This window comes from Malus domestica, chromosome 08 (assembly GCF_042453785.1).
Source record: "Malus domestica chromosome 08, GDT2T_hap1".
In the NCBI taxonomy this organism is placed as follows: Eukaryota; Viridiplantae; Streptophyta; class Magnoliopsida; order Rosales; family Rosaceae; genus Malus; species Malus domestica.
This window is the reverse complement of record NC_091668.1, coordinates 18748942-18765345: the sequence shown is the minus strand read 5'-3', so window position 1 is coordinate 18765345 and position 16404 is coordinate 18748942. Positions and strand designations below refer to the sequence as shown.

General features: G+C 36.6%; 2 protein-coding genes across 2 annotated transcripts; one reads left to right on the top strand and one right to left on the bottom strand.

Annotated features, from left to right (window-relative positions):
• The first annotated feature begins 3280 nt into the window (after positions 1–3280).
• LOC103441577 (IAA-amino acid hydrolase ILR1-like 6) lies at positions 3281–9672 on the top strand. The gene is made up of 5 exons (XM_008380258.4): positions 3281–3893; positions 4524–4649; positions 8129–8443; positions 8537–8665; positions 9085–9672. The coding sequence occupies exons 1-5, from the start codon at positions 3363–3365 to the stop codon at positions 9466–9468; spliced, it is 1485 nt and encodes a 494-aa protein (XP_008378480.3). The 5' UTR covers positions 3281–3362; the 3' UTR covers positions 9469–9672.
• Positions 9673–10622: 950 nt separating this feature from the next.
• On the bottom strand, positions 10623–13591 carry LOC103441578 (delta-aminolevulinic acid dehydratase, chloroplastic). The gene is made up of 12 exons (XM_008380259.4): positions 13093–13591; positions 12856–12967; positions 12676–12749; positions 12482–12550; positions 12317–12400; positions 12148–12217; positions 11996–12051; positions 11771–11892; positions 11526–11597; positions 11349–11430; positions 11192–11269; positions 10623–10953 (listed from the first exon to the last, which is right to left on the bottom strand). Exons 1-12 carry the CDS (start codon positions 13369–13371, stop codon positions 10786–10788), a joined length of 1266 nt encoding a protein of 421 aa, XP_008378481.3. The 5' UTR covers positions 13372–13591; the 3' UTR covers positions 10623–10785.
• Between the last annotated feature and the right edge of the window lie 2813 nt (positions 13592–16404).

Below are 16404 nucleotides of genomic sequence, written 5' to 3'. Positions count from 1 at the left end.
GTGGGCTACCTTACGCCTATGCATGGTACTATAGGGGCAACTTTTATTATTACCCAACCTACAACATGATATTTTTAGAATACTTTTTGGAGAGTTGGTATTGACACTTTAAAAATTTCATTTTACACTTTTCACAAATGTATTTTTTAAATATAGAAATTTTGGAGTGAAAAATTAGAATTTTGGAATGTTAATAATAATTGCCTTTTTTTAATACAAGTCATATTTTACAATAATTACACTACGAAAAAAATGAGAGTTTAAACACGAGACACAAGTTGAAAAGTAAAGCCTTAACCACCTGCTGGGCAATCCACCACACATAATTTCCTAAGATTTTTTTTTTTTTTTGTTTTTTGAAAGCAACTATAGTATTTTCATTGATATAGGAGAACGAGGTTACATCGTATAGGCCGGCAAAAAATGCCGCATCATAAACATTTAGAGTCTACCAAGTTCCTAATGAAATTTGGTGGCTCCTCAAACCAGGAGCAAGATGTAGATTCCATAGGTAAAGCAAAACAAGCTAAGCAATGGGCAACCCCATTGCCTTGGCAACGAATATGGGCAACTGAAGCTCTAGTGATCCCAAGAAAAGCCACCTTAGAGTCTTCGATAATGTAACCGACAGTGGACATATGAGTCGAGCTCTCGAGCATCGCTTTTACGATCTGGAGAGAATCACTCTTAATAATAATTGCATTGAGACACCTTTCCACACCAAAGACAAACCCTCTCTAACTGCAAGAGCTTCCACTTGAAGAGGAGAGAAAATAAAGTGGAATCGCAATGCCCGTGCAGCAACAAAACCCCCTAGTCATCTATGATTATAATACCCACACCACCCAATCTCAACTGTTCACTCCAAGCACCATCACCATTAATCTTGAGAGTACCCGAGAGAGGAATAAACCATCTAACAAACGGCAGCTCCGAGCTAGAAGATAGGGGAGAAACAGTGGAGTTGACAGAGCATAGCAAGTAGCTTAGTGACTTAGTTGCTACAATGTCGAGGTAATCACTAACATCATTTCCTAGCCGGTTGTTTCTAGCCCCCCAGATGGCCCCCCAAATCATAAGAACAATATCAAAGTTGGTTCTACTGAGGTTTGCAACGAGAGAAAGACCCCATTAATAAATGGACAAAGTGTGTAGATCCACGGGAAGATGACCAAGTGGGGTAGCCATCCAAGTGTAGATTGCAAATAGGCAATCCAGCATCAGATGGAGGGAAGATTCACAAGGGGAACTGCACAAAACACAAGACGAATCAAAACTAAAATGCCTGCGAACGAGGTTAGCCCGGGTGGGGATGATGTTGTGACAGATTCGCCAAGCACAGATCTTGATTTTAGGGGGGGCTTTAGCATTCCAAATGCATTTCCATAATTTTGACATGCTAGAACCAATCGAGGGCCCCATAGAGGACGAGGAATTCCAGTTGATCCAGTTCAGCGCCATATGATACGCCCTTTTAACCTTGAATAAGCCTTTGGAATCAAAATGCCAAATTAAAAAGTCACTGGGTTTCCGAACATTGAAAGAGAGGGAGAGAATCGCCTCTACCTCGACATCCAAAAACAGGGAGCGGAGAAGGCTGATATCTCCATTGTTAGGCCACAATAAGCTGATCAACCAACCGAAGAAGGCAGCTGCTGGGCTTAGGGGAAAGACCCCGAAATTTGGAAGGAGGGGCACCCAGTGATTAGCCTAAATGTCAACATCCACTCCCGTCCTAATTTGCCATATGGACCCCGCCTTAATGATATATCTAGCTGAACAAATACTGCGTCAACAGTAAGATGCCTTGTTACCCACCTTCGCTTCCAAGAAGGAAGAGTTGGGAAAATACTTGGCATTGAGAACTTTAGCCACTAGAGATGAATGATCATGAACGAGCCGCCAACCTTGTTTGGCTGGTAAACTAAGGTTGAAACCATTGAGATTCCTGAAACCCAAGCCACCCTTAGCTTTTGGTAAGCAGAGTTTATCCTAGGCCACCCAATGGATTTTCCTAGCCTCGTCGACCCCATTCCACCAGAATTTTGCCACCAATTTACCTAATGGATTTTCCTAGGAAGTTCTCATTATTCCACTAACATTTCAACTAATAAAAATTTTAATTCAACGATTTTTTTTTAATAAATACAACCATGTAAAGCTCTACATTAATAAGAAAATAATATTTGACAATTTGGTTAAAGAAACACAAAATTTGTGTCAGCAGTCTTCTAGATCTAGGTTTTTGATGCTGTGAGCTTGCTCTTTTTTGGCCATTTCTATTGTATTTTCTTTTGGGCCATGTTTGTATTTGGATTTCCCAAGGGCTTTTATTTCATGTAATACTTTTCCAACCGAAATGGCAATTCCTATTTGACATGATATGGAGTGATAGTAAAGGAGTTGTTGTAAAATGATAGCAGATGATGATACATCAATGAGGCATATAATTAATGACAAGACATTTTCTTTGTTTACTCCCCCAAACAAGAGTTCTCCATACCCGAAAAGAGGCCAATAAAGTGGCTTATCGATTGGCATGTTTGGGACGTTGAAGTGAGCAATGAAGAGTGTGGTTTGAAGAATCCCCTGATATCATTAGAGATCTTCTTATGGAGGATAGTTTATCTTTGTAACTAAGGTACGTGACGCTCTTTTTTTCTTCGACAGGATTAAAATCTCCAGCAAGATTTTTATTGAGGCCATTTATTTTGCACCATATCCTTCATGTACTGTACAAATTTCAAAATCCTTTATAAATGAATGTCTTACTTTAAACCCAAAAAAATTGTTTTTATTAGTTTTTTTTATTGCTTTAAACATTTATTGTAAGTGATTGTTCATTGACCGTGCTTTTTATTAACTTAAGGTATTTATAATAATTTAAAATTTAACATCGTGAAAAAAAAATAAAAAAAATATCAAAGTGTTATGTAAGTTGTTAAATTAAAAATTTATTTAAAATTTAACATCTTTTTTTAAGATGGCCTGAGATAAACATTTTGGTGCGAAAAGTTGCAACGGTGGAAGTTACAGTAGAAAAGAGAGACACGGTAGCTAGCTGGGCGTCAGCGAGACTAACCGATCCCGAAAGTGGTGGCCCCGACAGTTTGGCCGCCACACTCACTCCTCAGGAGCCAGCTCCTTCGTTAAAGAATAAAACCCCCCCCCCCGACCCCACGTGGTCAAATTCCCCTCCTCCCTCATTTGCCCTTTTTTATCCCCACGTGCTCAAATTCCCCCCACCGCACCACCGATGAATTCAACTCTCCTCATCTCTCTTTCTCTCACATAATTTTTCCATAAACTCCATCCCCAAGCCCTCTCTCTCTCTCTCTCTCTCTCTCTCTCTCTCTAAAAAAATGATTTTTAATCAAATAAAAATAAAATTATTTTCCATAAATTCAGTGTTCATAATCTCCGTCTTCCTCCTCGGTTCGTTAATTTCACCAGCGGAACCGACGTCGTCCGGCGATCACAGCCACCCGTTCGTCGAGCTCGATAACTGTTGCCCCAGATGCAAGCCAAGCCCCGAAGCTCGAAAGAATCTGAGCCTCCACGGGCTAACATCTCCACCGTCACCCTCGACGTCGTCTCCGCCTCCTCGGCCGAGCTGCGAGGTTTGGACTGAGGCGTGCTCGGAAGCTGTTTTGAGCTTCGCGAAGCTACCGGAGAACATGGAGTGGCTGAAGACGGTGAGGCGGAGGATCCACGAGCATCCGGAGCTCGCTTTCGAGGAGTTCGAGACGAGCCGGTTGGTTCGGGATGAGTTGGACCGGTTGGACATCGGTTACCGGTTTCCTTTGGCAAAGACCGGAATCCGAGCTTGGATCGGAACCGGCGGTCCTCCGTTTGTCGCCGTCAGAGCTGACATGGACGCTCTTCCAATTCAGGTATTTTATTATTATTTATTTTTTATGCTTTTCGCTTCGACTTGAAGCTGCTTACAGGTATCTGCAGCGTACATGAAGCTTGAACTCTTCTTTCTGTTTCTCTCTTTTTTTCCCCCTAAAAAACATAAAAAGCCAAAAAAAAATCCTTTTTAATTTCAAAATTTGAAAAGAATTAGATAGAGTATTTCTTAGATTGGTTATGCATGCGATACACTTGCATTTGAATTCTAAATTTTGACAAAGAGATACAAATTTCAATTTCTTAAGACATCATAGGCTAAAATCTTGAATATAACATAATGTATTTAGGTTTTTATTTTTATTTTTTAATGCTGAAGCGAAAACAAATGTTCGGAGATCTTACAAATGTTTTTTTATTCCATTTCTTATACATATTTTTTTTTTTTATAAAGAAAACACATGTACTTGTTCTAAATTTTTGTGTTAGATATTTGTGTCAGAGAAGTACATAGATAGTAAAGGATATATGATTAAGAGATAAAGAAAAAAAATACAAAAAAGATATGATGTTCGTCAACGAATGCAATTTGTTTGAAATATCGTCTTGACCTAACAGATTGTGAAGAAAAAATATATCTAATGTGGGGAATATTAATCATATAATTGTAGGAGGCTGTGGAATGGGAGCACAAGAGCAAAGTAGCCGGCAAAATGCATGCTTGTGGGCACGATGCGCATGTGGCTATGCTAATTGGCGCTGCCAAGATCTTGAAGAGCCGTGAGCACCTTCTCAAGGTAATTTGGGTTGCGTACTTAATCCTTAATTAGTTAAAAATTAAAATTATATCAGATGAAACCTTTAATAATTTGTTAAAACCAAATATGTCAGAATTTGTCTTGTTTTACTTGACTACAGTTGTAGGGCTAAAGGCCAGGGGGTAGGGCTGCCCTAGACAATCTGGCCATGAACTCGATTCCCAATGTCATTTACTTGCTCGTTTTTCACACGTGCTTCAATTCAAAAGGTTTTTTTGTTGGTTCTTCTTCCATAGATGAAATTAAATCTTAAAAAAAAGGAAATGATAAAATTACTTTTCTCTCCAAGTTATCTTTTGTCTTCGAACAAGAGATATTAAGAGGTAGCGGAGAGAGTTAAACTTTACAATGGACGAGTTATAATAATGTGGTTCAAATTCATTTTTGACGAAAATCAAACTTAAAACATTTTACTTACAAATGAAAATGAATATTACTAGACTGTATTATTGCATTTTCTCTTTCATTTCATTTCTTAATTTCCTTATGTTTGTTTGTTAATATAATCTACGTGATTGTAATCAAGCAACACATAAATCCTTTAGTTTAACTTGCACTTTCATATCATGATTTTCATGTTTGAGTTGGATAGAAATCATTATTTTTTATCTGATATTATATCATCTAGTGTACTCTAATTCGTTTCACGTTGTTAAATATAAATGAATTTCACTTTTGAGAAGAAAAAAAAAAACCCTACATTTTGACATTTATTGGCTTAAGGGGTTTTTTCTTTTCTTTCTATTATTCCTAAACGTTCACTTAATTAGTGGAATAATTATAGATGTTGTACTAGTTTTCAATTATTAAACACGTAGCAAACTAATCTTGTTCTTTTTTTTTTACTTTTTCCTTTTCCTTTCCTCATGTGGGCGATTTTATGGCCAAAATAAAATCTTAGTAAGAGTACTAGAAATAAATCACATATTCGAATTCTATGGACAATATTGGTTTACAAAGGATCACTCAGATGGTTTTAAGATTCCTTGTGGAGTTGGGTGTGTCCTTAAAGTTGTTTTTACTTCGATATTTTGGGTATAACATCATACACATATCATCCCTTTCCTGTTGGTTTGAAATTTGACATAAGGACAAATATTCCCTTGTACATAACATGTACACGCATGTATCCTAAGAGGAGCAGAAAATAAGGTACTTATGAGTTTTGGTCTGTGTACTTTGGACGCTCTGGTCCTTGTAATTTTAATTTTTTTTTTGTGATTTTATGCATGTAGTTTAATAATTATTTCCATAAATATGAGAGGCCAATTAGTACTATGGTTTAGTAATATTTATTTTCATCTGTAAGTAAGATCTTAGGTGCGATTCTCGTCAAAGACGAATTTTAATCATATTATTGCTAGCCCATTGTGAAGCTTAACTTACCTACTTTCCCTTAGTAAAGATAATATCGTTTGTTCAAAAAAGAAATATGAAAGTATATTAGACTTTTTAAGTATGGAAAGCACCTTATCTATACTATTATTAAGAGAACCTTCCTTGTCAACTTTTTGCCACTTTTTTTTTTCAATTTTGCCCTCACTTTTGATACATAATACTTACATAAGGAGGGCAAAACAGTAATTTTGTATCTTTTGAGAAAATGACAATCATATCCCTATTTTTTCTATTTTACCCTCACTTTTGATACACAATATTTACATAAGGAGGACGAAACAATAATTATGTAATATTAAGATAAAATATGCACTTATTAAGAGAAATTGTCCCACTATTATTTTTTCATACTTTTTAAAATTTTAAAAACTAATCACTCCTTAATAAAAAAATAAAAAAATTTGTTCACACACAGAGAGTATGTGCTTATCGACTAGTATGTAATGATAGAACACATGAGATCAATTTCTAAAATATAAAGTGTTAATTTATAATGAACGGGAGCATTTTTACTCACCACAATAAATTATGGTGTATGCTTATTATACACCTAATCATTTGGTACGTGTCTTTCCACTTAACCTCGTTTAATTTTTTTCAAAATTCAAAAAGTAATGTTTAATGTGAAAATTAATTAGAGTTAAGTGAAATGATATGTGACAAAAGATTAAGTTTATGGTGCACATACACTGTAGTTATGATGGTGAGCAAAAAAGCTCCCGTAATAAATAGTGATTAGCAGTTGTTTTTGTGTTGGAGTGTGGGTGGAGCATGTGGATCAGTTAAGGTGTGCCTGTCCATGTAAGGAAGATATGAAATCGATTGAGATATAATAATCCTTATCCCTGTCTGGTGTCGTTGGTCTTAGGTCTAATAATACGACTTTAATTGTTAACCGATGGCTAGCTGATGGGTCAATGTTGGAATCATATAACATGCATGTGTACATATATAACAAAGTTATTAATCATTTTTAAATACATTTATTTAGTGTTAGAAACGTTGAATTTGATATATTTATATTTATAGTTAAATTTTGCATTATATGTTTTTATATTTTTAACTTGTACTCATTTTAATTTGCAACATTTTTTTTTTTAAATTTGTATCTATTTTCTTTTTAGTTTGAATTCGTACCCATATATTTAATTTCTTTGGTACCAATATTTTAAACTTTTATTTGTACCCATTCATATAATGTAGCAAATGTTTTTTTTGAAAGAAAATATACCACTTTGTCATATGTAAACTACACCAATATTTAAAACGTAACCATATTTTTGTTATAAAAAAAATCGTACCCATTTGGCTTTGGCTTAAACAACTGCTTAAGACAATAATATGTTTGATAATTTGAGTCAAGATGCTTGTTCTTTAGATCTAATGGAGAATAAATTAAGTTGTTAGCAGTCTTTGTATACCTATTCCTTGGATTCCCCTAACTTTGTGGACTGAAATCACATTTTTTGACCAAGAAAAACTTTTGTGGGTTGTTTGTTGTCACATAACAGTGATGATTGACAAAACGTTCCGGTTAAAGACGACATAAGTTAGAATTAAACACTACTTTCTACTTAGTACTATGGTAATATTCATTTTTACTTGCAAGTGAGAAGTTTTAGACTCAATTCTCGCAAAAAATGAATTTAAACCACATTATTGCTAGCTCATTGCAACGCTTAACCCACCTCCTCACCCTCTTAGTGTGAAAAATATTGTTTGTTCAAAAAAAAAAAAAGTTAAACACCACTTTTTTATTATATCTCATATTTTAACTGGATTATTAATTATTATGTTAGTATATTATTATTTTAGACAAAAACAATTATTATTGGCAATTTTTATTTATGTTTATTAAATACAAGCGATATACTTATTTTAATTATTATCGTCAACTTTTAACTAACACATAAACCGTTCTCTAACATTATTCAATTTTTGGGTTTTTTACATAATGTATTCTTGAAGCAGTTAATGCTTTGAATTATACTAGTCACAAGTTTGATTCGAGTCATTCGACTTGACATGTTGTTTGACAATTTACACCGTTGCAAACACAGGGAACTGTAATATTGCTATTTCAGCCGGCGGAGGAAGCCGGTAATGGTGCAAAGAGAATGATCGGAGATGGCGCTTTGGAGGATGTGGAGGCCATATTTGCAGCTCATGTATCCCATGAGCACCCAACTGGCGTCATCGGATCAAGGGCTGGACCTCTCCTAGCCGGCTGTGGCTTCTTCCGAGCTGTTATCAGTGGAACCACAGGCCAAGCTGAAAGCCCCCCCATCTCTACTGACCCTGTTTTGGCTGCTGCCGCAGCTGTCATCAGCTTGCAGGGCATCGTGTCTCGCGAATCAAACCCTTTGGACTCTCAGGTACGTTAAGTTATCTTTCGACATGGCAAAACTGTTAATTTGAGAAGAAAACTGTGACAAACCCTAACATATGTCGTTTTACCATGCACTCAGGTTGTTTCTGTGACTGCATTCAATGGAGGCGATGATCTTGGGATGATACCAAACACTGTGGTACTTGGCGGTACTTTCAGGGCTTTCTCCAACACAAGTTTCTACAGAATTCTTCAAAGAATTGAAGAGGTTTGTGACTTTTTATATCTTCAATTTTGGTTTTAGGCATACGAGAGAGATAAATGACAAGCGTGGAGTAATCCCGTGACATGAATGTTTCTCTACTTATCTTATAAAAATTGGAAGGATAATATAATATGAAGATTCAACGTCGGCTTTTTTTTACTTACTTAAGAGATAAACTTATACTTGGGATGTCATAATGATGGTATTTTGAGTAATCACATAATATCATATTTAACTTTCTCATCTAATGAACTTGACATACTATAATCACGACGTTATAGTTGCATGGAAGTTCTTCTACGCTAGGAAACGCAATCTAAGTAGGTCGTTCAATTCTAATCGGTAGATACTTCATTTTCTATATCTTTAATCATTGGCATCGATTCAAAGTTGACACAGTTAATCTGCATTTTGACAAACAGGTAATTGTGGAGCAAGCAAGCGTTTACAGATGCTCAGCAACAGTAGACTTCTTCAAAAACCAGAACACCATATACCCACCAACAGTGAACGATGAGAAAATGCATGAGCATGTGACCAAAGTGGCCGTCGACTTGCTGGGCCCCACTAACTTCAGGGTGGTGCCACCCATGATGGGGGCGGAGGACTTCTCATTCTACTCGGAGGTCATCCCTGCCGGCTTCTTCTACATCGGGATCAGGAACGAGACCTTGGGTTCCACACACACAGGTCACTCTCCTTATTTTTTCATTGACGAAGATGTTTTGCCCATTGGGGCTGCAACTCATGCCACAATTGCAGAAAGGTACCTCAACGAGCGGTCGCGGGTGATCACAGACGGGTGAATTTAAGTAAATCGAGCGGCTAGGTCAAATATTATTGATGATGTTGTTGTCTCAATTAGGCACAAGGAATCAGTGATTAAGATTTGTCCCTCTTTTCTTTGGTGTAAAGGTATCTAGTAGAAGAATCATGTTCTGCCGAATAATTTTGTAAGTTGTAGTATATTTAGGAGTGTAATATCCACATATCCCTTTTTACTTGTCAAACACCCTTCTAACTTTCGACTGTCAGATCAAATGAATTAAAGAAGATCAAATGACAGATTAACAAAGGATGTGTGAAAAGTAAAAAAGAGCGTGAACAACACATTCCTATATTTATGTTAACTTTTAGGTTTGCCTATCTCCATACTTTAGGGGAGTCATTATTCATCTCTTTTGGTTTTTTGAATAAACGATGTTATCTACACTAAGAGGGTGAGAGTGGTCTAAGTCTCACACTAGGTTAGTTATAATAATGTGGTTCAAATTCGTATTTGGGAAGAATCAAACTTAAAATCTTTTACTTATAAGTGAAGAAGAATACAATCAAACCGTTATACTAAGTAGCATTCCTCTTAAATCATCTCTTTTTACACCAAACTCCACTAACACTCACAAAGTTGATCCAATGTCACATCTCACCAGTGCCATGAATTTTACACATTGCATTTTTACTCAAACCACCAACGGTTTAAATGACTCAAATCACCACAAATCTAACAAGGGCATGTTACTTTATAAGAGATGAAAAGGGAAGAAATGAGTACGATTTGAATGTGCTTTATCAACAACCAAATGAACGAAAAAGTAGGTGAATCTCATTAACTTTAGGTATCGCATACATGAAAAATGAAGGTACAAAATAACCAAGAGGTATGTTTATCTCGTATCCATTCTTTCTCAGTAACCATGTCTACGTTAATTGGCTAATGAGCAAACATAAACAAGAGAAACGCATCCGGAAAACAGATAATCAATAGACTCATGATTAAATAAATCAAAAGATAAGACATAAACAGGAGAAACGCATTCGGAAAAAAATCTCTTTTTTCTTAAAAGTTACGTGAAATTGTACCAAGTAAACAAATATGTTTTCTTTTTGTTCTTTTTACACTAAATGCTAAAAGGGTAGTGATATTGGTAGTGCACATTAAACTTTGAGACAATGAACAAGGTATAAAACACCCAAGTTTCAATCTACTATTACTCCTTTATTGTCTGAATAACAAACTCTGGTTAATCATGCTTTTACAAACGAACTTCATTCTACGACTTACAAAACAAGCTCCAGAAATCTTCCGTGGTTTTCCTCGACAAACATTTCCTAGTTTACAAGTCTCACCTCTTCTCACCGCATATAGTTCTGGCAGCTTGCAGGGCAAAATATGTGAGGACTATGTCAGCACCGGCCCTTCTGAGACACATGAGCGATTCCATCATAACCTTTTCTTCATCGATCATTTTCAGAACCCCACCTGCCTTGATCATTGAATACTCACCGGAAACCTGCATTGATAATTTTACAGAAAATAAGCACACTTTTACAGACAGGCCAGGAGTGGAGTTCTAATTAATCAATCAGTACATTACAGGAAACGATAACATTTCTACTACTAATTAATCAATCGCATATGTGTTGATTCAAGAAGAGTGCATTGTGTGTTCGAAGCTTAATATGGAGTAAAAAAACTTCTTGTTCGGGAAAGAACAATACAATAAGGAGGTCATTTATGACAAGACTCACCTGATATGCAGCTATTGGCAGAGGAGAGTTATCCCGGAGTAATCTTATGATATCTAAATATGGTAGACCAGGCTTCACCTGTGAATTATTCCATAGTTTTAGAACTAGAGTTTCTGCCATTAAGTAGCTTCACACAAATATTTAAAGCAACACTAACCAAGAGGATATCAGCTCCTTCAGACTCATCTTCATTTGCCTCAACCATAGCCTCTCTATAATTTGCGGGATTCATCTGATAACTTTTGTTTTTCCAGCCACATTTTATATGCCAAGTCAGCAATAGCCCAAATATAAATGAAATTAGCATAAGTTTTAACTCCAATTAGCTACATACGTTTTCTTGTCACCAAAACGTGGATTCGAGTCCAAGGCTTCCCGAAATGGACCATAAAATGAACTTGCATACCTGTTCGCAACACAAAGACATTCTTCAATCCAAGTATAAATCTTACCTAGTGCAACTTGAGAAAGTTCATGTAAGAAATGCCTAAAAGTGCATGCCTTGTGGGTTCTTAAAAAATAATGAAATTTCCTTTAATGATCAACAAAAGAAACAGTGTAGTGACAAGATCGAATTACTTTGCTGTATAAGACATGATAGAAACATGCTGAAAACCTTCAGCATCAAGAGCAGTTCGGATGGCTCCCACACGACCATCCATCATGTCACTGGGACTGACAACATCTGCTCCAGCTCGGGCCTATTGATAAGAGGTAAATGTGGCAAACAGTATGTTACTGATATATCTTGATTGAACAAAATTTACAATTGAGAAATTACATATATAGGACTGCCACAATTACCTGGGAAACAGCTTGCTTACATAATTGGTGTACCGTCTCATCATTCATAATAACTCCTACAGCAACAAGAATAAGTTTTACGATCTATACGAACGAAACATAACCTCTTCTAGAAAGAGCACTTCTCATGAGTCAAGGCATATATGACTTACCATCCTCTCTAACAATACCGTCATGCCCATCAGAGGAATATGGATCTAAAGCAACATCAGTGTAGATAACCTGACGAACGAGACAATTAAGCCAAATGACATTCTTCCACACATAAGAACACATAAGGCCAACTTGATTTAAAAGACTAAATGAGCTACGTAAACTTACAAGATCAGGGTATTTGTCCTTCAGCAACCGTATTGTTCGCGGCACTAAACCATTATCATTGTAGGCTTCGTCACCTGTTGAATTCTAAAAGGCAGAAACCTATCCAATTATACCACATCATTCTACAGAACAGTTGAGCAAAAAGCACGAGATAAAGAGTAAAACCTTCAAAGCATCTGGAACTTTGGGGAAAAGCACAATACTATTGACACCAACATCTCGAGCCTTTGCAACCTGCTCCACACAAGGCATACTTAGAAACAGTAATTCCCAATTCCAATAAAAACATCATATCCACAAAAAACTCAGAGCCAGTGCCAAAAAGCTTAAACAGAACAGATAGAGCCAAGCTACTTCACCTCTTCCATAAGTCCATGTCTCCAACCAAGCCTATAACATCCTGGCATGGCCCCAATCGGCGTGTCGTCCTGACCTGAAAGGTTTACACAAAAATTGCAAAATTGACAGAGGTTTAAACATGAACACATTGTAAAATGCAAGACTTTATGGCAACAAATGGTTTGCAAGCAAGCACAAACCTTCATGAATAAAAAGTGGGTACACAAAATTAGCAGGAGATAAACTTGTTTCCTGAAACGCAGCTCTTAGCGCCGGCGACCTTCGGTTCCGGCGAGGTCTCCGACCTATCGGCTGACACAAAAATCAACACCTATTAAAACCCACAACCCAAATTTCACATTTTTATATCAAAATTTGATGCAAAACAATCAAAACCCACAACCCAAGTTTCGCAATTTGAAGGTTCGGCTACTCACAAGTGAAGACACCACCGGAGTTCCAGATGGAGCGGCGGGCTTTGGAGGCGCCGGCGGTGCTTGTGGCGCGTTTCCTGCGACGACGGCGGCCTCGCACTCGGCGTCGCTGAGCCCGGTCTTCCCGAGAGATCCGTCGCTGTCGCTGGCTCTTATGGTGGACAGGCGCTGTGGGCGGGTGGTCTTGATTTGGATCCGACCCGAATTTAGTTTCAGAGGTTTTGCGGGTCTGAGACCATCCAGACCCTGGATGGGTCCCACGTTAACAATTGTTGAAGCCATGAGCTGGAAATGCTTCAGAAAGAGAGGTGGCTGTAGGAGAGAGATGGCTAAAGACGCTGACAGAGGATCCCTCTATCTATCTTCAATCCGATAAACTGAACTTTGAAAGCTAGTTGCTATGGGGCCGTTACTGACATTTGAATATTACTCTTAAAGGGTTGATTAACGTTGTTATTGCTTATTAGTGACATATTGGTTTATACATTTGATTCAAAATTTTGGTATGTTTAGTATTATCCTTTAATAAAAAGATCTTTATTAGAAAAAAAATATTTTTTGGACAATGTATTATACATAAATCAACAATTAATATTCAAACTTAATTAAAATGAGCATTTAATTACCTATTTAGTAATTATTCTTTATTTATGAGTGAGAGGTCTTAGATTCGATTATTACCAAAGATGAATTTGAACTATATTATTGCAACCTATTGTGAGGCTAAGCTATCGCCTTTAATGTATATAATATCGCTTGTTTAAAAAAAAAAAATTAACATCTCACTAGTACTAATTGAATAATCTTCAATTGCCATGAAATTATGATTTAGAGTTCAAGCCTATAAATAATACAAAAAAAAAAAAAAAAAAAATCAGCACATCACTACTACTAATTGAATAATCTTTCCAAGGCTTGGTGTATATTTGTCCTATTCGTAACGACCCTGAACTTGAGTCAATCAAAGTCGAAAAACCCTAAAGACTCTACAGGCTGGCCGAGCCTAAAGGGGCTTATTCATAAAAAAAATGCAGCACGACTGAAAGAGAACTATAGAAATACATTTGAGTTTGTAAAAAAAGTAATACATAAGTTAGGTTTTTTATTGCTAAAGAAAAGTTGAAGAAAGTAATACATAAGTTTTTTATTACTAGAAAAAAGTGGAAAAATCAATATATTTGTTATAAGCCTATTTGATTGAACGATCTAGGGTTTAGAGAGAGAGAGGGGGCCGGCGGTATTGAGGGAGAAGAGAGAGTGGTTTAATTGTGAGGTGTATTTGATTCATCACATTGTGCCTTTATTTATAGTAGTAGGATAGGTAAAAAATTTCCCTTTAGGATTACAACATTTAATAGATAATCAACTCCTACTAGGAATATAAGATACATTCCCATATCTACTAGGATTTACACAATCACATTCCTATTCTAAATATGACTATAACACTCCCCCTTGAGTGTGTAAATACTCAACAAACCATCGCATCAGATCTTCAGCATATAAGGTAGAATAATTGATGAAGTCACCGGTATAATGGGTGATCGCGAGTCTCAAATTAAATTGAAGTATGCATTTGTAGTAAAATTCACAAAATCTCGCTATGGTAAAACCCAAGGCATGGGGAAAACCCATAGACTAAGGTGAAAAGTGAGAAGTATGCATAATGTCTAAAACAAACGTCAAACAAGACGAAGGTAGTGAACTCAACGGAGTATGATCATCTTAGGATGGGTGCCTTATTAAACCTTGTTAGGTAGTAAAAACCCAGTGGAAAAAATGCTCCTAATCGTAGGAAAAAGAGTACATTAAGATCATGTGAGTATACTTCTAGATACTTCCCCTGAGTTAGACATAACTTTTAAATAAGAGAACTACAAGCGATTCAATTTAGATAATTTACGCATACCGATTCCTTGGACGAGTTTCTGAATAGTAGACTTGGGCAACGACTTAGTAAGGAGATCGGTTAGGTTGTCTTGGGAACAGATTTGCTTGACTTCAATGTTCTGATGCTGGTGGTGGTGGTGTGAGTAAAAGAACTTCGATTCTATGTGCTTGGTGTTGTCTCCCTTGATGTATCCCTTCTTTAACTGCTCTATACATGCTGCATTGTCTTTAAAGATCATTGTAAGAAGGTCAACGACTGATGTAAGACCACTAGTGCTTCGAATATGTGCCATAACTTCTCTCAGCCAAAAACACTTATGCGATGCTTCATGTAGGGCTAGAATCTCAGCATGGTTCGACAAAGTCGCAACTAGCGTTTGCTTGGTAGACCTCCAACATAAAGCGGTGTCTTGAATGGTAAATACATAACCCGTTTGAGAATGTGCCCTATGTGGGTCAAACAGATATCCAACATCTGCGTAACCAACAAGGTGAGAATTGATAGGAGCATATTTATGCGACTTTGTTATCTTATTTCTTTGCATTTACTTAAGTTAATTTCCATTTATTTTGGTAATTTAAGTTATTTTCGAATTATTTTAGGTCCAGTTGGTAAATATGACAATAAATAGCCAAATGGAGCAATTTGGAGCAGTTTTGGACTTGGATTGGATATTGAAGGAAATTTTGTGAAAAACATGTTCATTTGAGTAACATCTATAGCATGCAATTAACAAATTTAAAGGCGGAATCATGCTTGTATGCACTAAAAAACAAAACATTACCCATGAAATTCAAAGCCTAGTAGATTGGTGAACCTTGACTCAACTTAAAACAACATTTGTTAGTTGAGAAATTATACCTTTGTAGATTCCTCTTTGCATAAGCAAAGACTAATCACCCAAAGAGAGGGCATTCATTCCTTGCATCTTAGATTTATGGATTTGGATGGATGAAATGGTTCTCCAAGTTCCCAAAATTGAGAACCTCTAAGTCTCTTCACCAAGGTTAGATTGGAGAAGAAATAAGTGACCTTGGAGTAGTAGGATTGCTAGCTAAACCTTCCAAGGAGGCCGGCCTCTTTAGAGAGAAAGGAGAGCTTTGTGTTCTCTCCAATTTTCTCAAAAGAAACCCTAAATGAATTTTGGCTATAAAGTCATATTTATACCTACATTCATTTGAGTGGCAAACTTGTAATTAAGTCCAAAACCCACTCCTTTAACTAAATGGCCGGCCATAGGGTTTCATTGGGCTTTTAAGGCCTTTGTGAATTATTTGTCATTAAGTTGTCATACAACTTAAGTCAATGGGCTTGACGTTCGAAGCCCATTGGGCCTTGAGGCCCAAAACTAACCCGTGGTCTTTTAACGAACTTGATTCGTTTGATTAATTAACATATTAATTAATCCTTGCCATAAATAATTA